The following is a 25410-nucleotide window of genomic DNA, read 5'->3' on the forward strand; positions in this document are numbered from 1 at the left end:
AGACTAGATCTGTCCAATCCAAGTCTAAGGCTTAACCTGTCCAATGTAACTCTAAGACTACATCTGTCCAATTTTATGTCTAGACTACAGCTATCCGAACTACAGCTAAGACCAGACCTGTCCAATCTAAGTCTAGGACTATACATGTCTAAATATATGACTAGATATGTCCAACTGAAGTGTAAGGCTAGGTCTGTTCAATATAAGTCTAAGACTAGATCTCTCCAATTCTAAGACTAGATCTGTGTAATCTAAATCTGAGACCAACTTTCCATTCAAAGTCTAAGACTAAATCTGTCCAACTAGATCTGTCCAATGTAAGTCTAGGAAGAAATATGTTCAATTAAAGTCTAAGACTAGATCTGACCAATCTAAGTTTAGTACTAGATCTGTCCAGTCGAAGACTAGACCTGTCAAATTTAAATCTAAGACTAGATCTGTGCATTTTAAATCTATGCCTACCCCTTGGTAGTAGAAAAACGCTATACAAGTATAACCCATTTACCATCTGTCTAATCTTAGTCTAAGGTTAGATCTTTCCAATCTAAGTCTAAGAATAGATATTTCCAATTTTAAGTCTATGACTAGATCTGTCAAATCTAAATCTAAGAGTAGATCTTTCCAATATACGTCTCGGACTGGCTTGTCCAATCAAAGACTAGATTTGCCCAATTGAAGTCTAAGACAAAATGTATACAATATAAGTCTGTGAACATAAAGTGATGAAGCTGCTCAGATCAGAGGCCAAATGTCCATCCATCCATCCAATTTTCTACCGCTTATTCCCTTTTGGGGTTGCGGGGGGCGCTGGCGCCTATCTCAGCTACAATTGGGCGGAAGGCGGGGTACACCCTGGACAAGTCGCCACCTCATCGCAGGGCCAACACAGATAGACAGACAACATTCACACTCACATTCACACACTAGGGACCATTTAGTGTTGTCATTCAACCTATCCCCAGGTGCATGTCTTTGGAAGTGGGAGGAAGCCGGAGTACCCGGAGATCCCGAGCCTGGATTTGAACCCAGGACTGCAGGAACTTCGTCATGTGAGGCAGACGCACTAACCCCCCTGCCACCGTGAAGCCCCGAGGCCAAATGTCTTCAAAGACAAACGTACAACCCAGTTGCGGTCGATAGAATGCCCTGAGATTGAATAACCTGGATTGAATGCCCTGAGATTGAATAACCTGGATTGAATGCCCTGAGATTGAATGACCTGATGAACGACAACATCCGTAGACTTACCCTCCACCGGTTAAAATCTGTCTCAGAGATTGTGTCGTCCATGGACAAGAAGGGCTTGGGTGACACGGCCAAAAGTTCTCGAATGTCCTTGTTGCTGTCATTCAAACATTTCTCGCAGTTGCATGACTTCAACTCAATCCACTTCTCCAGATACAAGGACGCATCATCCCATTTGGATATGTAGACCATACCCAAAGCACACAGACACAGTAGTACCACCAGGGTCCTCCTCTTCTTCACTCTGACCATCTGGGCAATGTGGGCCTGCAAGACACAATAAGGTTTGAGGAAAATTGCAATTTTGGGGAATTTTAACCATAATTTACAATCCTTACGTGAGACAATAACCCACATGCATTTCCTCTTCCTGTGCTTTCTAAATAGTAAGAAAAACCTGCTCGTACTAAGCGGCCAACAATGCAGAAAATGGGGATTCGCCTGTTGCGCCTACGAAGCACTCTAAAAACCTCCAACAAGGTTTTACATACACACTGTAATTCTATGTGTAAAATATTAACAGGTACATTCATGATAATATTTAAGTATTTTGCTAATTTTAAGTATTATTCTTATTTCTTTCCTGAGCATGTTAACTTAGCTATGATTGCTACTTACGTCAACAACAACATGTTTGCTGCCACTAATCATGGCGGACCTCGTGAGAGCAGCCGTCAATGGCTACTTTAGGACAAATGAGGATTCAGAAATGAGCGTCAATATTCGGGTGCATACATAATAAAACAGTGACTTACAATGTGTGCTCCCACTGTGTGTTGACGGATAGGATGGTTGTATCTTTCAGCACCCTACTTGTGTGTGCTCTCTGTTTAGATGCAAAACTAGGAAAAGTCCTGAGGTTAAAAAAATATATATCTTGCCGAGACTTCCTAGCAATAGGCTGAGAGTCGGTATTCACTTCCTCAGTCGGTCCAGAGTTTTAATTGGAAGTGTGTGGAATACGAAAGTTGAGCAATTTCTTTGTAAACTGTCCCAGCCTTTTGGTCTACACGTAGACTCAAAAGCTGCTACAGCAGCAACTCCGTAGCTGGATTACCTCTTGCTAGTGGTCTGACGCCGTGTCTCTACACCAGAAAAAGCAGTTCCTTCGTGTCAGCACTTACAAAAAGGCTATTTAAAGGCCTACTGAAATGAGATTTTCTTATTTAAACGGGGATAGCAGGTCCATTCTATGTGTCATACTTGATCATTTCGCGATATTGCCATATTTTTGCTGAAAGGATTTAGTAGAGAATATCCACGATAAAGTTTGCAACTTTTGGTCGCTAACAGAAAAGCCTTGCCTTTACCAAAAGTCGCAGATGATGACGTCACCCATTGATGGCTCCTCACGACCTCACATTGTTTTTCATGGGAGCCTCCAACAAAGAGAGCTATTCGGACAGAGAAAACGACAATTTCCCCATTAATTTGAGCGAGGATGAAAGATTCGTGTTTGAGGATATTGATAGCGACGGACAAGAAAAAAATAAATAAATAAAAATCAAGTTAAAAAAAAAACATTCAGATGTTTTTAGACACATTTACTAGGATAATTCTGGGAAATCACTTATCTTTCTATTGTGTAGCTAGTGTTTTAGTGAGTTTAATAGTACCTGATAGTCGGAAGGGTGTATCCACGGGTGTGTTGACGCCAGTGTCTGATGGAAGTCGACGGCAGCTGTACGGACGGCACAAGCTCAGCTGATCTCCGGTAAGTGGCGACTTTTTACCACAATTTTCTCACCGAAAACTGCTGGTTGACAATTGGTCGGGATCCATGTCCGCTTGACTGCTCTGATCCATAGTAAAGTTTCACCTCCGGGAATTTTAAACAAGGAATCACTGTGTGTTTGTGTGGCTAAATGATAAAGCTTCCCAATTCCATCTTTCTACTTTGACTTCTCCATTATTAATTGAACAAATTGCAAAAGATTCAGCAACACAGATGTCCAAAATACTGTGTAATTATGTGGTTAAACCAGACGACTTTTAGATGTGTATGTGTGCAGCGCTAATATTTCCTAACAGTCCGTGACGTCACGCGTACACGACATCATTCCGCGACGTTTTCAACAAGAAACTCCCGGGTAATTTAAAATTGCAATTTAGTAGACTAAAAAGGCCGTATTGGCATGTGTTGCAATGTTAATATTTCATCATTGATATATAAACTATCAGACTGCGTGGTCGGTAGTAGTGGGTTTCAGTAGGCCTTTAACTGAATATATGACATTTATAGACCCTTTGTCAGCGCTTATTATTCAATCCGTTCCATCAGTAATGTCCGCCTGACTACACTGAAAATCCAGTCCATGTTTTCACTGTTACCTTAGCAAGGTCGAGCCAGACCACGGTCGCACGCCCTACGGTGTAAACTTGAAGTAAACACTTAAATTCTAGTCGTCTCCATACTGGCGCATTTGCGGCAATTTTAAGGTTTCTGTGCAACGTTTTCTGAATGCAGAGAAGATTGAACATTTTCTTCGATGTCTGCTCTAAGGAGCACGTTGGCGATCAGTGGTGCAACATTGATTAACGTTTGTTCCTGAAACATTATTTTTGCCCGTTTCTGCTATTTTGTCAACTGTTAATTTCCATCCGTCAATTTCGGTGAATAATATACTTCAATAATGTGTATGATACCCATCATCATTATTCGCCATAATGCGACCAGAGCGAGGGGAGACTTCACTCTGAAGTCGCATCATAACACTCTCTGATTTATTTTTAATATTACAACTCATAATAATAATGTCTATAATAACGCAATCGACAGGGAAACGAATGGCAGCAAACACTGAGGGTCTAGTGCCTGCTTCTGTTAATGAGGCCCCTACCAAGTCAGTACAAATCACACATGAGAAATTCACACATAATGTACTTGCCATTGTTGAAAATGTCGCCACTAAAGTGTTTGTAGATTCTAGTTCAGACATCTCTCTCGTCAGTGAATGTCCATTTCCTCTTTGAGAACCAAAAACTTACAGCTAGAGCTGTCACAAATGACTATGGAGTCAATTTGGGCACCCTCGCTATGAATATCAGACTTGGCAGGGAGAGCTTTACACACACTGTCCAAGTAGTCAGAAATGTCACACAGCCAGTAATACTTGGCTGGATTTTTTTTACTGGAACACCTTGCTGTTGTGGACTTATAAGAGGGTTTCCTTAAAGTAGGTAACCAAGATGGTGTCCCACTTCTAAGTGCTACTGATATTACCCCTTAGTGTTGCAACGCCGTTACTGTTATGCCATTCATTGTGCCAGCGATGTCACAGTTGACTGTTCTGGCTATGGTAAAACCTACGATTGGTGTACCTAACTTTGAGGCTGACTACACTGGTGTTCTAGAACCAGACCCGCCTACTGGCTAGTGTGTAATGGTTGCACACACTGTGGCTCTAGTCCAGGCATGGATGACTTACGTTAAGAGTTATGAACCCAACTACCTCTGATTTGCATGTACAAAATGACGACCTATACCTCATAGGCCAGGACAAGGGAGATGACTACTCCATTGTTGAGACCAAGGTAGACGCAATGACGACACTAGCAGAGTCACCTGAACAGCAGGTCCTGCCAGACATTAATATTGATGACTCGGCACTTACCACAGAACGGCGACAAAAGCTTCAGACATTAATGTTATCCTACTCTGATGTCTTTCGTACGCATGACCAGGACTGTGGACGTACTGGCTTAGTTAGGCACAGCATCAGGACTGGTGATACCCTTCACATCAAGCAGAGAGCCTGCAGGACATTGCCTAACATTGGAGCGGAGATCGAAAGGCAAGTCCAGCAGCTGCTGGAGTAAGACATCATCGAGGAGAGCAGTCCTGATGCTGAGCCTATCTTGGTCATCCCTTGTTTTGGTGGGTAAAAAGGATGGCACCTACATATTTTGCATCGACTACCGGAAGCTCAATGCTGCCACCATCAAAAATGTGTACCACCTGCCACGTCTGGCAGAGGCCCTCGACAGCCTGTCTGGGTCCTGTTGGTTTAGCATAATGGACTTATCAGCGGGTACTGGCAGGTGGATCTTGATCACATGACAAAGAAGACAGCGTTTAACAGTGCCAGCTGACTTTTTAATTTCAAAGTTATGCCCATGGGACTGACAAACGCTCCTCCCACATTTCAAAGACTAATGGACCTGGTCCTTCATGGCCTGCACTGGAAAGACTTTTTGATATACTTGGAGGACATACTGGTCTATAATTGGACTTTCAGTGACAACATGCAAAGCCTTGGTGAAGTTTTTGACCAGTTTCACACAGCTGGTCTCAAAGTAAAAGCCAAGAAGGGTCATCTGGCCCAAACTGAAGTAACTTTTCTTGGCCAAGAATTTGGAAAAGGTACTTAAGTTGCCAACACCCAGAACCGCCACAGAAGTAAGAGCATTCATTGGACTGTGCTCTAACTACCACAGGTTTGTCAGGAACATTTTTTTGTCATTGCTGCTCCATTGCACTTATTGACTCATAAGGGTGTTATTTTCGAATGCACAATTGAATGTGAAAACACGTTCCAGTCGCTCAAACATGCTCTCATTAACACACCTGTTGTAGAACGTCCTAACTTTCGTCAACCTTTCTTGCTATACACTGATACGTCACTAGAGGGCATGGGTGAAGTGTTGGCACAGCGTCAAGACAATAGAGAATGTGTTATCCCCTATGCAAGCCACACCCTGAGCCCTTCTGAAAGAAAATGGTCTACTTTCGATTGTGAACTTTTTGCAGCTGTTTGGTCTGAGAGACTGTTCAAACCCTTCCTTCAGGCAGTTTTCTTTTGTGGTAATTACAGATCATAAGCCCCTCCTAAGCATAAAGAAATCTCCAGTGGACAACGACCCTACCGGAAGACGAAGTAGATAGGTCCTAGAATTAGATGTCTATAATTACACCATTGCTCACAGGCAAGGTAAACAGCATGACAATGCTGACGCCCTGTCTAGGCGTCCTAGCTTAGACAACAATCAGGACAAAGCGGTACAGTGCATTACTGTAGCGGTCACTCACGCAGACGACTTTATTAATCCTGACATTGGCAACAGTCTGTCTATTGACCTTTTACAAAGAAAGCAATGCGATGAGTGCCTTAAAACCGTCATTTCATGGTTCAATCATAGTGCCAGTAGACCCCCTATTGGTAAACTACGACATTGTTCCTCTTCACTACGAAAACTGGCATGAGTATTCCAACTTAACCATGAGGCAAGGGATTCTCTGTAGAAAGTCGAAAGGGAGTCCTCACTTGTCTATAGACTTTCAAATTGTTTTGCCTACAGCTTTACTTCCCACTTTGACAGATTTACACTGGAATCAAACATATCACGTGATGCAGTGGTCCCCAACCACCGGTACCGGGCCGCACAAGAAAGAAAGAAAAAAAAAAAAAAAGTATTTTTTATGATTAAATCAACATAAAAAACACAATATATACATTATATATCAATATAGATCAATACAGTCTGCAGGGATACAGTCCGTAAGCACACATGATTGTATTTCTTTATGAAAAAAAAAAATCCCCCCCACCGGTCCGTGGGACAAATTTTCAAGCGTTGACCGGTCCGCAGCTACGAAAAGGTTGGGGACCACGGATGTGATGTGCATACCTTCTGTACTGAATGCTTACCATGCAATCAATCCAAGCAGACACGCCTTTTCAAAAAGTTGCTGCTGGTATTACCGAGTTACCTGTTACATCTCAGGGCAACAGGTATGTGCTTGTAGCTATGGACTAATTTACACGCTGTGTGAATTTATTCCCACTTAAAAATCAGCATCCCATTACAGTGGCAACATTTATTTTTGAGGACTATATCATCCAACATGGGTTGCCAGAGTCTACCCACGCAGATCAGGTTAGACAAGTTGAATCTGACCTGGTGAAACCTCACATAACGAAGTTCCTGCAGTCCTGGGTTCAAATCCAGGCTCGGGATCTTTCTGTGTGGAGTTTGCATGTTCTCCCTGTGACTGCGTGGATTCCCTTTGGGTACTCCGGCTTCCTCCCACCGCCAAAAACATGCACCTGGGGATAGGTTGATTGGCAACACTAAATTGACCCTAGTGTGTGAATGTTGTCCATCCATCTGTGTTGGCCCTGTGATAAGGTGGCGACTTGTCCAGGGTGTACCCCGCCTACCGCCCGAATGCAGCTGAGATAGGCTCCAGCGACCTCTCGCAAATATGAAAGGGACAAGCGGTGGAAAGTGGATGGATGGTGGTAAATGGGATTAGTTCTTACCACAAGTGGAACTTGCTTACAACTCAAGTATACATTGTAGTACTGGGTTTTCCCCTTTCTTTGTTGTGCATGGCAGGGAACTAAATTTGCCATTAGATGTCATATTGAATTGTAGCCCTGCAGTGACCTCACCTACCCCAGGTACACCTGCAGCACTTGCCGCTCACCTTACTACACGATTGACATATGCTTTTAAAGATGCAGCTAAAAATTCTACAGCTAGTAGGATGCATCAGAAGTATGACAAAAAGGTTGTATTTCACCCTCACAAGCCAGGGAATCTTGTCCTCCTGGATGACCTGGCTCAGAAAACGAATAAACTGGCTCCGAGATGGAAAGGGCCGTATGTCATTTTGAAACATTTGACAAAAGACGGACATCCTGGTGTGACCTACAAGATCACAAATCTCAGGCTCAGAAAATGTATAAACTGGCTCCTCGATGGAAAGGGTTTTTTGTTGTTTTGAAACATTTGACAAAAGACGGAAATCCTGGTGTGACCTACAAGATCACAAATCTCAGGCTAAGAAAATGTATAAACTGGCTCCTCGATGGAAAGGGTTGTTTGTTGTTTTGAAACATATGACAAAAGACGGACAACCTGGTGTGACCTATGATGAGATTACAAATACTTGGAAAGCAGATTCACAAGCATGGTTAGCACACCACAATAGATTAAAACCGTACAGAGGAACTCTGCAAATACTGCAAAAGGATGGACAGACAGTTCCACCTGGATTTTTTTGATGCTCCTCTATTAGCCCCTCCCCTACTGCTTTGTCGGGGGCTTTGCCGTATTTTCCCCTGAGTTCCCCACATGTGCCTACGCAGGCAGTGCGGACATCGGCAGCACCTGAAGTTGAGACTACTCCTCAGGATGCCCTGCCGTCTCCTGGTCCTTCTGACCCCCTAAATCACTGGCCATGTCTCGGTAACTTCTACCCTTGCCAACATCCCCAGTTTCTCAGCCTGTTTTGTCTCCCTTTGGGCGTGTAATTCATTGGCCGATTAAGTTCATAGACTTTGTCACTGAAGGTTTTATGCATATGTGAAGTATGTTTTGTCTGTTACATTATAGTGTGTCTTGCATTACTGTGTGTATGTTTTGCGGAATTGCAGTGTTATTTTGCATGTTTCTGTATTATATAGTAGATGTTGGTATGCCAGGTTTGCATTATACACTTTTATACACTCGGTTTGTTTGAAATGGTGACATTTCATTTGTTAGGATAGGACGACTAACGTTTAAAAGTTAAAGTTAAAGTACCAATGATTGTCACACACTCATGAGGTGTGGCGAAAACATTTTCTGCATTTGCCCCATCACTCTTGATCACCCCCTGGGAGGTGAAGGGAACAGTGAGCAGCAGCGATGGCCGCGCCCGGGAATCATTTTTGGTGACTTAACCCCCAATTCCAACCCTTCATGCTGAGTGCCAAGCAGGGAGGTAATGGGTCCCATTTTTATAGTCTTTGGTATGACTCGGCTGGGGTTTGAACTCACAACCTACCGATCTCCGGGCGGACACTCCAACCACTAGGCCACTGAGTAGGTTAGTAGATTTGGTATGTAATTCTTATAAATGTATGGAAGTAATTTGTTCGACAGGAATCTATTTACATATTGTTGTGACGCATTACTGTTATTTTCAAGTAACACATTTGTTGTATTTGAAGTTATTTTATTTTATATGTTTCCACATTTCGTTCTTACTTATTGTTTCGGGGGCCCAAATAGGAAATTGACAGGGGAGGAGATAGGAAAGAGAGAGCGGGAGTTTGAGAAGAGGTGACGTTGCTGTGAGTATGCAAAATAAAGTGTAGTCAACAGTGTCCTGCCTTTGTGGTGCTTTTACAAGGAAGACAACAAATCTATCTTCAAATTTACTCAACTGTAACCCGCCTTTAACCCACAGCCGTCAAAGTTGGTTAGAGAACAAAACATTAGGGTTACACTGATACCGGTATACCGTAAAACCCTAGTTGGTACGTGTCAGTTTATTTCAAACATGCATGCAATACAATTACAATGTAATTTATCACATTTTGGCCCTGCGATGAGGTGGCGACTTGTCCAGGGTGTACCCTGCCTTCCGCCCGATTGTAGCTGAGATAGGCACCAGCGCCCCCCGCGACCCCAAAAGGGAATAAGCGGTAGAAAATGGATGGATGGATTTATCACATTTTCTCTCAAAAGTGCAGATTTTATCCATTGGAATAATTTATATGATTTGAAAACATCAAGGGGCCGTATTGAAGTGTTTTTTTTAATGTTGTATAATGCCCAGGTAGCACAGTTAACTGCTTGTATGCTGTTTTGCAAATCTGTGTCACATAACTTCCAACTTGACATCTGATTGGCTGGTTCTGAGACAAGATGGATTGCTTCAGCTTTTTTTTTTTTTTTTTGAAGCAGCGAATTTTTCAGCACAGAATTTTTTTTTTACAATTAATTTTTATACACCGATTTTTGTATTCATTGAATTTTTGTACTCCTGTAGTTCTGTTTTTGCTCCCACAAAGTTAGTCCCCTGGTCAGTACAACTGGTCCTCTTCTGCAGATGACTCTGTGTATGGCATTCATGCATGAGTCTGTGGTTAGGAAGTTTACCATCTCCAGGTGAACAGCCTGACTGACCCCCCACCATTTCACCTGAACTCTGCCTCTCCTCACTTCAATAGGACTGAAATAATCAATGCTAATATGATTAAAAGGCGGTAGGTCTGGATACAATCGATCTTCTGGAAAATCTGCCATTTTTGTTCTCCATCTTGCATCCGTCTGCAAAATACAGTTTCTAATGATTTTCCTGGTTAAGGAGTTTGCATGGGTGAGCCAAAACTTTTGACTTAGCATGGTAAGCATATGGCTACTTCCTGAGTGCCTGACTTAATGATGGATATGTTGTAGGATGAGTTTAGATATGTGGGAACCTTTAGGGAGAATACTTGGGTTCTTCTGGTGCACGGGCATTGCACTTCTGTTTATTCTACCTCCCTCTCTCAGGATACCATCATCAAGAATCATATTTGTGGATGTTGCTTTTTGAGTTGAGGCTTTTGCCATTTTCCAGGCTAGTGATGTCATGGCTGAATTAACGTCTTTGTTCAAAACAAATGATCTTCTCTGCCTCTTGCAGATGTTCTACTGGGAGATTTTGCATCCCTTGCTCATCTTTCAGTGTTTTCTTCATTTTTGAAGCCAAATTTCTGTCTCTTTCTTAGCTGACTTAGCAGCTGAAATAGGTTTTTCACCTTCAATATCCAGGCTATAGACTTCTGAAGTCGGTTCCATGATGTGTGATACTTGATCTCTGTGCACATTGGATGTTGCTTTTCAATGCTTGCACTGTTAACTGTGACTTCTTTTTTTACCTCAGGGTCATTTGCTGGTATTTTTCCTGGACCTTGTATCTTTGGCCATGTCTTTTTCACTTTTCCCAGATATTCAGGACCTGTCAGCCATCTTGATCTTAAGAAAGATTCAACATGCAGCCCTCGGGATGCATCGTCGGCTGGTTTGTCTTTTGACTTTATATATCTCCCCTGGCTTGTGTGGGTGAGGTCATGGATCACAGCAACTCTATTGGATACAAATGTATGAAATCTCTTGGTCTAAATGTGCATATATTTCAATATAGATGTACTGCCCATCCAGAAAGTTGAATCTGTGATTGGCAGGTGCAGTGCCTTCCTCAGCATCCGATCCACTTTTACTGCCAGTTTTGCTGCAGAGAGTTCAAGCCGGGGTATAGTGATCTGCTTGAGATGCAAATATAGCTACAAATGAGGCATAATTATGCAATATGTACATACAGCTAGCCTAAATAGCATGTTAGCATCGATTAGCTTGCAGTCATGCCGTGACCAAATTTGTCTGATTAGCACACTCCACATAAGTCAATAACATCAACAAAACTCGTTGACTTTATCGTTGGAAATGCATCTGCTTTGAGTGTCGCAGGATATCCACACATTCTTGCCATCTCTGTGCCATCTCTGTCGTAGCATAGCTGTTGTCGGTACAGTGTGCAGAACAAACGAGGGACTTTCGCATCTTTTGACCACTGGTGCAACTTGAATCCGTCTCTGTTCGTGTTGTTACACCCTCCGACAACACACCGACAAGGCATGATGTCTCCAAGGTACCGGAAAACAGTCCAAAAAACGGAAAATAACAGACCTGACTTGACTTGGTGTGTGTAATGTGTTTGGGAAAATGCCGGGTTGCTTCACGATGTGACGTCACGGGTAAAAGGTCATTGCTCCGACAGGCGAACAATTGAAAGGCGTTTAAATTGCCAAATTCACCCTTTTAGAGTTTGGAAATCGGTTAAAAAAACAAATGGTCTTTTTTCTGCAACATCAAGGTATATATTGATGCTTACATAGGTCTGGGGATAATGTTCCCCTTTAACTTATCCAACTCCCGAACATCTCTGCCAGGGCCTTGCAAACTCCTGCGGAATAACTTGGTCCCATCCATACTTGGATTTGCAAAGCTCTTGAAGTATTTGTTTGGTTTTCAGGATGAAAGGATAGAGAAAACCTAATAGGTCATAAACGGAACTACCTGTGAAAAGTATAGCTCTCCTGGTAACAGGCTGGCTCTTGATAATTATTTTAAAGCTGAAGGTGTCACTGTGCGTGTACCACCGGATTCCAGGTGCAGGCTCAACTGCAGTTTGTTCATTTAGCTTTGCCTTGTCAAATCCCTTAAGTACCTTTGCTCTGTGATGCTCAGAAATGCTTGCTAACACCTCACAGGTATTGGTGGCCCATTTTGTCAATGTGAAGCCTCCCTGGCTGCAGTCTTCAGTAAGATCTGTAATGAGCTTCATAGCTTCGTCCACTGGTGCCACAGATCCGAGGCAATCATCCACATAAGTGTTTTTTGATATTTTTCATGACTTCATCAGAGTAATCTTTCTTATTGTCATTAGCAGTTTGACGCAGGGCAAAATTAGCAATGCTTGGGGACGATACGGCGCCAAAGAGGTGAACGTTCATCCTGTAAACCTCAAGCGGTTTGCTGATGTCACCCTCTGGCCACCACAAAAACCTCATGAAGTCTCTGTCATTTTTATCAACATGTACTTGATAAAATGTTGTCTCAATGTCTGCCATCACTGTAATTTGTTCCTGGCGAAACCTTAATAGCACTCCAATGAGGGTGTTCCTTAAGTCTGGCCCTTGGAATGAGGACTGTGCAGTCGAACACCACCCTCAGTTTGAGTTACCGCTTGTGACGAACACCATGATGCGGAATATACCACATCCGTCCATCCTCTCTGTGAAGCTGCTGAGGTGGAACCTTTTCCGCATAATCCTTTCTGAGAATGTCCTTCATGAAGGATGTGTATTCCTCAGCATACATCTTGTCCTTCCTAAAAAAATTGTTATGAGATTCAGTGTCTGTTCTTTTACCATATGATAGTTATCAGGGATGACTTTGTCTTCATCCCGGAAAGGCAGTGGCAGATGATAGTGACCATCTTTAGGAAACACTGAACTTGAGGCGATCTCCATAAAACATTTATCCTCAACTGACATCTAATTTTTCTTTTTATATATGTTCTCAGAGAAATCCTGGTTATATTGTCTGATGAGGAGTTCCTTCGGCTCAATTACTCAGATTATGTTAATTGACACTGCAATGGGCCCAGCATGTTCTGTCACACTGCAACTGAGTGGTCCAGTTACCACCCATCCCAGTATGGTTTGGACTGCATATTGTCCATTTTTTTGACCGTTTATTATATTTCACGGCCCCATTGCCCGAGGAACATCAGTCCCAATAAAAAGTTGAATTTCTGCCTCAATTTCTTTTAAATGGATCCCACCTAGATGTGGCCACCTCTTTAAGTCAGCCCCAGTGATGATGTTTTCCTTTGAGACAGGTATTTTGCTCTGTGTATACCAGGTCCAGATATGTGAACCCTTCCAAGTCTCCAACCTCCGATCCTCTGACCTTATTGGTCTTCGCAGGCTTTTCCTGTCCCATTGTTCACAAAATAATTTCTGTTTTGCGTCCTTTCACATTCAGTTGATTTATTAGATTCTCTGTGCATAATGTTTCCGTGCTGCCTGGATTGAGGAAGGCATAGGTCTGAACATACCTGTTCCCTTTTCCCGCTTTAACTCTGACTAGATTGATTGCAAGTTCACAGTCTTTCCCGGCCCCGATTGCATCAGTGGCTGAAACAAGAGCACTGTTTATTGGGGTCTCTTCTGTCTCAGCAGTAGGCTTTGCTTGATTTTCCTGCCTTGGGCCTTTTTAACATTGAATTTGAAGTACAGTATGATGTTCCATTTTGCAAACATGACACAATCTTCTTTTACAATTTTTGCTTAGATGACCTTTTCGTAGGCAACCAAAACAATATCCATGCCTTCTTAAAAATTCAACCTTTTTGTCATGTGACTGTGTTTTGATTTGTGAGCAGTCAATCAGAGCATGTTTTCCATGACAATATCCACATAAAGGGATGATAATACTGGGTGTGCTTTGAGCAGGTTGTAGTGGAACAGGTGATTGTTTTACAGTGCATCCGGCTGGCTCTGTATTCACAGCTACTGAAGTAGCAAAGCTGTTGTTCCTGCCTCAGATTGGTTTTAGTTCACTTTTGCTTCTTGGGAGAGGCATTTCCGTGGTTATTTGGTCTTGAATGTCTCCAAACAACGGATCCAAAAGCATCTTGGCATGTTTCTCCACAAAATCCACAGTTTTTACATCTGATTCTCCTGCCAGTTCTCTGTTGTGTCTCATAAGTTGTGCTTTGCCACTTTTCTCTGACTTTGTAGGGTACTTTGGATGCAATTAGTCTTAGGTTTGATGGGATATCAAGTTCCTCCAAATACTGTAAATCTTGCATTACATTACAGCATCCTCTCAAATACATTGCATATGCATGCAGCATTTTCCCATCCACAGCTTTAATCGCTGCCCTATTCAAGGCTTTTTCCAAGTAAACTGCCAAATTATTCGGGAGCTTTCGGAGAAATTCTCATCTAATTTCCACAGTGTTCTTTTAAGAGGCGCCTTGCTTCATTACAGCCCCTACTGGCTTCCATGTGTAAACAGCTGCGAACCAAATTTCTTGGCAAACCAGAGGTAAACTGCTCAAGGTAGTAGTCTGTCTTGATTATGCTCAGTCTTGTCTTCAATCAAGTATTCAAACGCATGGATAAAAGACTGATATGCCAGTGGGTTACCATCAAACACAGACATCTCTCTTGCTGGTAGTAGAGACAGTTTTTGCTGTAAGACTAAGTTCTGCGATGTCACTTTGTTTTTCAATAATCATATCCAAGTTATCATCCATCCATCTATGAGCAGCATTAATAACCACATTATCTTGTGCAGAGTGATTTATTATTTGGGTATGATTTACACTCTGGGTTTGTGTTTTTCAGTTATGTTTTTGTTTTGAGGTTTGTTTAGATCTTTTGATGTGTTGGTGTTCTTTTTAGGTAGAGGTCTGTGGAGACTTAAGATGGTTTGGTGAAGTGGGGTTTTGGGTATTGCGCCTAATATAAAGTCTGCATTGCTCTCCATAGTTTCTGTTTCATGGATGGGAATCATAATACTCAGTCATGCCATCACCCGGAGGTTCCTGAGCCACCTCATTATTTTTATGAATTAAATCAGTTTGAAGGATTTCTATTTTAACAGTGGTTGCTGTGAGGTCTGCTTCCAACACCGTTTGCTCCATCTTTCCTTAAAGCTTTGTGTGATCCACAGAGGTGGGTAGAGTAGCCAGAAATTGTACTCAATTAAGAGTACTGTTACTTTAGAGCAGGGGTAGGGAACCTATTGCTCTAGAGCCAGATGTGGCTCTTTTGATGACTGCATCCGGCTCTCAGGTAAATCTGAGCTGACATTGCTTAACACGATAAGTAATGAATAATTCCACTTGTAATCACGGTGTTAAAAATAACGTTCAAAATATAAAACATCCTCATGCTTTTTTATGTTCAAGAAGTTGCGTTAATGGTAAGAAGTAATTTATTTATTATTGGTTAGTGTGGGGCTTGCCCTCCTGGGGGTTCTTCAGACCACCAAAAGCCTGTTTGAGGGTTACAATATTGTTTTATTTTATTTTTCTCTCAGTTGCTTTCCAGCAATTGTCTTTTTCTCTTTCATCCTCACTCGCTCTCTGGCTCTAGCCCCAACCATGTCTCTCCTCCTGGCTGCTGCTTATAATAGAGCAACAGGTGATTAGATAACAAGGCCCAGGTGGGCCATATATGCACCTGTCACTGATTTCGAGGCCGGTCCTGGCAACATCCCGCTTTGCTGCAGGCCCGCAGGCCACGCCTCCTCCACAGTTAACTTCAGACTAACAATGTTAATACAAAGAATAAGAGACCTATTATACTGTGGAAATGTTGGTCTTACTTAAAAATGCATGTGTTTAGTTGTGTTCAGTGTTAAAAAAAATATTATATGGCTCTTAGGGAAATACATTTTAAAATATTTGGCTTCTTGGCTCTCTCAGACAAAAAGGTTCCCGACCCCTGCTTTAGAGATGTATTACTCAAGTAAAAGTAAGGAGTAGTCACTCAAATATTTACTTGAGTAAAAGTAAAAAGTATGTTGTGAAAAAACTACTCAAGTATTGAGTAACTGATGAGTAACCTGATTACGGCAACAAATAATGCACAAAAACATAAAAATAGCAATGAGCAAATTCAGAGCCAGGAATATCTCTTAAGCAACTAAAAAAATAATATATATTAAATAGTACATTAAAATATAAAAAAAATTAAGGCACATTGAGCCACAATAACTTAACAGCACCATAGGCTTAGTAGGCATCGATTGATTTATTGATTGATTGATTGATTGAAACTTGTATTGGTAGATTGCACAGTACAGTACATATTCCCTACAGTTGACCACTAAATAGTAACACCCCAATAAGTTTTTCAAGGTTTATCAATTACTTAATAAATGACCAAGTCGAGGTGATCTACTTCATATATACATATACATACACACACATATCATATATATATATATATATATATATATATATATATATATACATTTATATATACAGTATATAATTTATATTTATTAATTTTGCCGTTTTTGTTGTCATGTTAAAGGTGTTTTAATGAACATACATGCATGTTTAACATATAGATTCCTATCTTTCATGAAGACAAGAATATAAGTTGGTGTATTACCTGATTCTGATGACTTGCATTGATTGGAATCAGACGTCCACATTTTCAAATGGAGGAGAAAAAAAGTTCCTCTTTTCTGTCCAATACCACATGAAAGTTGTTGGTTTTTGGCATCTTATTTGTCCAGCTTCCATATTCGTTTTTATACACTTTATAATAAATAAATTGGCGGCAAACTCCGTAGCTTGCTAGCTTGTTTGCGCTGGCTTTCGGAGACTCTTATTTTGTTAGTGCAGGCGCGATGGAGCGGCACTTTTATTGTAAAGACAGGAACTGTGTGAACCCTATAAAAACTTTAAATTCATCATTGACTTTATCAGCATTTCTATCATCAGTCATCAAAGTCTTTATTTCATTTAGCTTCCTCGTGCATGCGCCCAGTCTGCCTCTGCGCCAAGCAATGCGCTTTCTTAGCATGTCTTAGGCCTCAGGTGTGCCAGACATCATTCCAGATAATCACACAGCTCCATTTAATTTCCGCTCACTTCATCGTTTAATTCATTCTTAAAGGTCCTTCCAACATCCTGTTTTATTGCAATCCACAGCCACAATCTGCAACTTTCCCTTCCATGGCATTTGACTGATTCCATATAGTGCAGGGGCGCGTTCATTCATTCATTAATGAAGTCCATCAGCTGATTTTACTCACGGCCCGCCGGCTGCTTTCTGTCATCGCTCCAGAGCGATCATGGTTGATCCGGTACTCTCCGTTGTCCTTCGGGTCTTCAGTGGAGTTTATCTACTTGTTACGGCTACTCTTGCGTTCAAAAAAGTTTGAAAAATTAACAATAAAGATAGAAGAGTAGTCCCCTGAGGCGGAGGTCTTTGACTCACTAAATTCCTTAATAAGCACTCGCGGAGATATTCCTGGATTCAAAATAGTCGTAATTTATTTTCACAAACAAAAATATTCTCCGTGGTTGACTTCAGAATAATCAAAATAACCCTTATTTAGCGGTGTATACAACATGAAAGGCAGACAAAAGGAGCACCCACCCGTCTGCTCTCCTTAATCTTAGGATGAGGACCGTGCGCAGCTGAAAACCATCAGATTCAATCATAATTCATCTAAACCATTCAGTAATTCATCATCATCATCATCATTAGTATTAATAGGTTTACCACTGTCCATTTTTTTAATAAATAAATATAGATAGGCTCCAAAAGTACTTGTGCAATGACAATAAAAATTAATCCATCCATCCATCCATAGTCGCCACAACAAAAACAATATAAACATAATCATAAAAGCAAGAGTAAAATCGCAGACGTGATTACAAATACATTGAAGGCAGCCACCACAGTTGACATACTTCACACAAAAGTCACAATTTCTCCATAATTGTTGGTCCAAAGCTAATGACGATTTTGGCAAAATGAGGGTAACATGATTGGTATTACACTTGGTCTTTACAGATGTTAATGTCCTACATGCAGTGGCTGTCCATTTCCAAAAGGCATAGTTTAATTTATCTGTGGTGAACGCAGATAAACTCAGCCAGCATTTTTTTTTGTCCTCCGTTTGCTGTCCATGTAGCATTCATGCTAGCGACATACTTACATTTAAATTTTCCTGAGGGAATTCTCCTGAAGGAATCAATAAAGTACTATCTATCTATCTATACTTGCTAACATTGAGACCTCCGAATTCGGGAGATGGGGTCGGGGGCGGAGTTGTGGTGGTGGGGGGGTTTGGTGGTAGCGGGGGTGTATATTGTAGCGTCCCGGAAGCGTTAGTGCTGCAAGGGGTTCTGGGTATTTGTTCTGTTGTGTTTGTTGTGTTACGGTGCAGATGTTCTCCCGAAATGTGTTTGTCATTCTTGTTTTGGTGTGGGTTCACAATGTGGCGCATATTTGTAACAGTGTTAAAGTTGTTTATACGGCCACCTTCAGTGTGACCTGTATGGCTGTTGACCAAGTATGCCTTGCATTCACTTGTGTGTATGAGTGTTACAGCCGCACATATATTATGTGACTGGTCCGACATGCTGTTTGTATGGAGGAAAAGCGGACCTGACAACAGGTTGTAGAGGACGTTAAAGGCAGTGCTTTTTAAGGCACGCCCCCAAAATTGTTAACCGGGTGGAAATCGGGAGAAATTCAGAAGAATAGTTGCCCCAGGAGATTTTCGAAAATCGGGAGTCTCCCGGTAAAATTGGGAGGGTTTGCGAGTACGGCAAGCGACGCCATCCTTACGTTCATGTTTCGCTTTAAGATGGTATTTTAAACTTGATGTGCGACGATAATAACAAAAGTTTGTCGCTGCAATACTAACTAATTACTTCAGTTGTATCTAAAGTTCAGCCGTAGTTTGTTTTGGAGGGCACGAAGCACATCGCTCTAACTATTATCACACTCGCGTGTGACGTGATCACTTCCTGTGCTATATCCGGCGGTCAAAATTAAACACTGTGATTAATCTTCATTCATTCATGTTAACGAGATCATTTATTTTTATCAATCACATTAATGCGTTAAATGTTGACAGCCCTATTTACTCTACAAAAGATAAGAAGACTGCATGGTTACTGGGGATGGGAATCAATGAGACTTTTCCGGGTTCAGTTCCACTTTCGATTCGGTTCCCTAAACGTTGTCTTATCGATTCTTATTTGGAAAAAAAAGAGGGGAAAAAAGGAATATTAATGTCAGTTTAGTTGCGTTTAGAGGCAACATGACCTTACAAAGCCTACAGTGAGGTCTTATGAGGCATAGACAAACAATACTTTTTTGAACATAAATATAAGAAATTAATATTCTTCTGTACATGAGAATGTAACATTTTGTATAAAGGGATATTAATTTCACATACACAGTTGGATATGTCAAGCCTTTTATTTATTTTTATTATGATGTTGATTATTGTGGCTTAGAGCAGTGGTTCTCAAATGGGGGTACGTGTACCCCTGCCGGTACTTGAAGGTATGGCAATGGGGTATGTGAGATTTTTTTTAAATATTCTAAAAATAGCAATAATTCAAAAATCCTTTATAGATATCTTTATTGAATAATACAAAATATGAATGTAAGTTCAAAAACTGTGAAAAGAAATGCAACAATGCAATATTCAATGTTGACAGCCAGATGTTTTGTGGACATGTTCCATAAATATTTATGTTAAAGATTTCTTTTTTTGCGAATAAATGTTTAGAATTAAGTTCATAAATCCAGATGGATCTCTATTACAATCCCCAAAGAGGGCACTTTAAGTTGATGATTACTTCTATATGTGGAAATATTTATTTATAATTGAATCACTTGTTTATTTTTCAACAAGCTTTTAGTTGTTTTTATATCTTTTTTTCCAAATAGTTCAAGAAAGACCACTACAAATGAGCAATATTTTGCACCGTTATACAATTTAATAAATCAGAAACTGATGGCATAGAGCTGTATTTTACTTCTTTATCTCTTTTTTTCAACCAAAAATGCTTTGCTCTGATCAGGGGGTACATCACTGAAAAAAGGTTGAGAACCATTGGCTTAGAGTTTATGAAAACCTTGAATTGAAAATTTCAGAAAATGTGAGGTTTCAAAATCCGTAAGCCATAATGATCACAATTATAACAAAAAGGCTTGATGTACCTCACTCTACCTATAATGAGTTTATATTGCATATTTGGACATTTAAAGTTAATTGCTAAAATTAATGGACTTTTACACAATATTCCATGTTTTAATTGTTCACCTGTATAGTATAATGACTGAGAGAAAATATGGTGGGAGGAAAACATGCAACTTTTCTCCGTCTACAATTAAACCGACAATTAAAGCAAGTTCAAGTATCATTGGCAAATGTTCACCTCGTCCCGGCCTTGGCAAGCATATATGTGTCCTCTTTTTGGGATTTCACAATATGGTCAGCCTACTCTAGAATGTTTGTTCCTTTCTGACATCACTATCAATCAATCAATCAACGGTTACTTATATAGCCCTAAATCACTAGTGTCTCACTACGCATGTTGCATGATGACGTCATCCCAACCCATATAAAACTGTCAAGGGAACCGGTTTGTTCGAAGGTACCCGCAACCAGTTTTGAACATGCATCGTTTTTTTGATAACCACAAGGCGGCGGCTTGTTTGGGACCAGTTCTGAAACAGAGTTGTCCATAGTCTCTGGAAATGACTGTTACGCTCTATTCTACAACAACAAAACACTTCTATGTGTCATTTGCACTCAAATGTGATCTTACATATTAAAATGTAATTTTTTCCTCAAAAATATTTTCTTACCTGCCAAGAGATGAGGAGTAAAAGGAGTTGGGAGTGAGCAGAGTGATGAAAGCACGTAGAACAGGTCCAGGAGATGAAGACGGTTGTAAGGAGAATGTCTGGAGGGCCAAACCAAAGACATAATTAGATAAGGCGCTCCTTTGAGCTGCGTGTGCCAGGGTACTCCAACTGGCATGGAAACAGACATTTAAGAATGCAAGCACGCTGGAAAGGTATGTGCTAATCGACATGATCTTTTTCAAACAACCAAACCATAAAAAATACTTGACTTTATTATTCTGGTTTTCGCAGCACAAACTGGCATGTAAGTTTTTGTTTATTGAGTATGCCATTGTCAGCTTCACATCATGCATGTAATACATAATATACAAACCCTGTTTCCATATGAGTTGTTAGATGTAAATTTAAACGGAATACAATGATTTGCAAATCCTTTTCAACCCATATTTAGTTGAATGCACAACAAAGACAAGATATTTGATGTTCAAACTGATAAACTTTATTTTTTTTTGCAAATAGTAATTAACTTAGAATTTCATGGCTGCAACACGTGCCAAAGTAGTTGGGAAAGGGCATGTTCACCACTGTGTTACATCACCTTTTCTTTTAACAACACTCAATAAACATTTGGGAACTGAGGAAACTAATTGTTGAAGCTTTGAAAGTGGAATTCTTTCTCATTCTTGTTTTATGTAGAGCTTCAGTCGTTCAACAGTCCGGGGTCTCCGCTGTCGTATTTTACGCTTTGTAATGCGCCACACATTTTTGATGGGGGACAGGTCTGGACTGCAGGCGGGCCAGGAAAGTACCCGCACTCTTTTTTTACAAAGCTACGCTGTTGTAACACGTGCTGAATGTGGCTTGGCATTGTCTTGCTGAAATAAGCAGGGGCGTCCATGAAAAAAACAGTGCTTGGATGGCAGCATATGTTGTTCCAAAACCTGTATGTACCTTTCAGCATTAATGGTGCCTTCACAGATGTGTAAGTTACCCCTGCTTTGGGCACTAATGCACCCCCATACCATCACAGATGCTGGCTTTTGAAGTTTGCGTCGATAACAGTCTGGATGGTTCACTTTCGAATGTCGAATATTTCTTCTTTCTTTCTTTCTTTCTTTCTTTCTTTCTTTCTTTCTTTCGAACATGAACATAATACATCAAACAATCCCACATAATTTCACATCACATCATGTCCGAAAAGGAGTAGGAGGAAGCAAAGCTTATTTAATCCTACCCGTTTCCCACGTCAGAGCGTCTACAATTATATACATTCATCCACTGACCTCTTTTATAGTAAAATGACATCCGTGAATGAGTAATACTTCAGTTTTGTAATATGTCATTAATTAATTCAGTCATTATTAACATACTGAGATGAAGAATATCTTATTTTCAATAAGGTTGAAAGTGTTTCTCATAATTCTTCTTCTTTGTACTTTGTAAGCACTATTCATTTGAACAGCCTCTTAAACTGGATCATATCAGTACAATCTTTAACTTCTTTACTTAATCCAATTTGAAATGTGGACTCATCAGACCACAGAACACTTTTCCCCTTCGCATCAGTCCATCTTAGATGATCTCGGGCCCAGAGAAGCCGGCGGCGTTTCTGGATGTTGTTGATAAATGGCTTTTGCTTTGCATAATAGAGCTTTAACTTGCACTTACAGATGTAGCGACCAACTGTATTTAGTGACAGTGGTTTTCTGAAGTGTTCGTGAGCCCATGTGGTGATATCCTTTAGAGATTGATGTCGGTTTTTGATGCAGTGCCGTCTAAGGGATCGAAGGTCACGGTCATTCAATGTTGGTTTCCGGCCATGTCACTTATGTGGAGGGATTTCTCCAGATTCTCTGAACCTTTTGATGATATTATGGACCGTAGATGTTGAAATCCCTAAATTTCTTGCAATTGCACTTTGAGAAATGTTGTTCTTCAAATGTTTGATGATTTGCTCACGCAGTTGTGGACAAAAGAGTGTACCTCGCCCCATCCTTTCTTGTGAAGGACTGAGCATTTTTTGGGCAGCTGTTTTTATACCCAATTAGCCTGCACACCTGTGGGATGTTCCAAATAAGTGTTTGATGAGCATTCCTCAACTTTATCAGTATTTATTGCCACTTTTCCCAACGTCTTTGTCACATGTTGCTGGCATCAAATTCTAAAGTTAATGATTATTTGCACAAAAAAAAATGTTTATAAATTCGAACATCAAATTTGTTGTCTTTGTAGCATATTCAACTGAATATGGGTTAAAATTTATTTGCAAATCATTTTATTTTGTTTATATTTACATCTAACACAATTTTCCAACTCATATGGAAACGGGGTTTGTAAGTTGTTGTTGTTTGAGCATGCCATAGTCAGCTTCACATCATGCATGTAGTACTTAATGTTCATACATATCTCCAGTGAACGATCTTGTGCTCAATGGCAATATTATTTCACACAAAAGAAAAGAAAATTTATTAAGAAAGTAAAATAAAAATGTATGTTTAATAAATTTTTATTTTACATATCTCAAAAGGGTAATGGGAAGAAGTATACACTTTTTGGACCCCCCCCCCTCCCTTTTTTTTTCCATAGTTACTTTAACTAATATCCAGTGCACATAATTTGGGTGACATTTTGACAATGTTGGGCCTCGTTCAGGGTTAATCCCACCGTCAAAGGACCAAACATCTCTGACTACTTTTGTTTCAAATCACGGCTTGAAACATGACTAGATTTAAGGCAGAAGTGAACTAACTGATGACAGGTGTCACTTTCATATTACCTTGAAAACGCTTAGGGTGTCACTTCAATCAATCTTCTCTCTTTCTATCATGAGAAACACTCTCGTAAGCCCTTTTTTCTTTAATGCTGTGCAATTGCAAAGAATAAGTTTATGGTTGTGTTCTAACATTAGTCACTCTTTTGTTCGAAACAAGTCATTATGCAAGCGTGGAGTCAAACACCGGGTTTACAAAAAAAAGAAGTCAAAATTTTACTCACCAGAGCAGCTACAAGGTAATAATACAATCCATTTTTTAAATGATTTTGTTAATGAATATATCTCCTTTGCGACAGACGAATGCAAAGCTTTGTGCAGATCAACTGTCTGTAATTGACTGCTATGAACTCCCGTAATTATCATCGTTTAGTATAATTAATTGGGTTTTAAGCCTTGGCAGCTGCGCCAGGTATGGAACAATACCTAGTTGAATGGGACAGGACGAAGTCACGCCCTGCGATGAAGTGACGTCTTGTCCAGGGTGTACCCCACCTTCCGCCCAATTGTAGCTGAGATAGGCACCAGCGCCTCCCGCGACCCCAAAGGGAATAAGCGTTAGAAAATTGATGGATGGAAGAAGTCACAGTTACTTCTCAGGCCCGTTTTAGTGTATATATATATATATATATATATATATATATATATATATATATATATATATATATATATATAGGTGTGGGAAAAATCACAGGACTACTTCATCTCTACAGAACTGTTTCATAAAAAAAAAATCTCCTGATGATTGAGGGAACCCCTCATGAAACAGTTCTGTAGAGATGAAGTAGTCTTGTGATTTTTCCCACACCTACATATTGCGCTCTACCACGGTATCGAGCACTATTCTCTGGATAATCCAATCTATATATATATATATATATATATATATATATATATATATATATATTAGGGGTGTGGGGAAAAATCGATTCGAATACGAATCGAATCGTTTACGATGTGCGATCCAGAATCGATTCTCATTTTTAAATAATCAATTTAAATAAAAACAATTTTTTTTTTTTTTTTTTTTAGAACAATCCAACAAACCACTACACAGCAATACCATAACAATGCAATCCAATTCCAAAACCAAACTTGACCCAGCAACACAGAACTGCAATAAACAGAGCAATTGTGAGAAGACACAAACACGACACAGAACAAACCAAAATTAATGAAACAAAAATGAATATTATCAACAACAGTATCAATATTAGTTATAATTTCATCATAGCAGTGATTAAAAATCCTTCACTGACATTATCATTAGACATTTATAAAAATAAAAAAAAAAGAACAATAGTGTCACAGTGGCTTACACTTGCATCGCATCTCATAAGCTTGACAACACACTGTGTCCAATGTTTTCACAAAGATAAAATAAGTCATATTTTTGGTTCGTTTAATAGTTAAAACAAATTTACATTATTGCAATCAGTTGATAAAACATTGTCCTTTACAATTATAAAAGCTTTTTTTTTTTTAAATCTACTACTCTGCTAGCATGTCAGCAGACTGGGGTAGATCCTGCTGAAATCCTATGTATTGAATGAATACAGAATCCTTTTGAATCGGAAAAATATCGTTTTTGAATCAAGAATCAAATCGAATCAAAAAAATCGATATAGTATCGAATCGTGACCCCAAGAATCGATATTGAATCAAATTGTGGGACACCCAAAGATTCACAGCCCTAATATA

The 25410-nt window shown here is 40.1% G+C and overlaps 1 protein-coding gene across 3 annotated transcripts in view; it reads right to left on the reverse strand.

The window, feature by feature from the left end:
- Positions 1 to 24110, reverse strand: part of LOC133536215 (CMP-N-acetylneuraminate-beta-galactosamide-alpha-2,3-sialyltransferase 1-like) — a 36134-nt gene extending 12024 nt beyond the window's left edge. The window contains exons 1-3 of one of the 3 annotated variants that reach the window (XM_061876568.1): positions 23934 to 24110; positions 20940 to 21037; positions 1249 to 1512 (exon numbers count right to left, since the gene is read on the reverse strand). In XM_061876568.1, coding sequence (XP_061732552.1) covers positions 1249 to 1512; positions 20940 to 21037; positions 23934 to 24075 — 504 coding nt within the window. In that variant the 5' untranslated portion in view covers positions 24076 to 24110. Of the gene's footprint in view, positions 1 to 1248; positions 1513 to 2555; positions 2640 to 20939; positions 21038 to 23933 lie in introns of those variants that run through there. The other 2 variants (XM_061876569.1, XM_061876570.1) reach the window with 2 other exon arrangements.
- Positions 24111 to 25410: the final 1300 nt, after the last annotated feature.

The sequence above is a fragment of the Nerophis ophidion genome, linkage group LG17, assembly GCF_033978795.1.
Source record: "Nerophis ophidion isolate RoL-2023_Sa linkage group LG17, RoL_Noph_v1.0, whole genome shotgun sequence".
In the NCBI taxonomy this organism is placed as follows: Eukaryota; Metazoa; Chordata; class Actinopteri; order Syngnathiformes; family Syngnathidae; genus Nerophis; species Nerophis ophidion.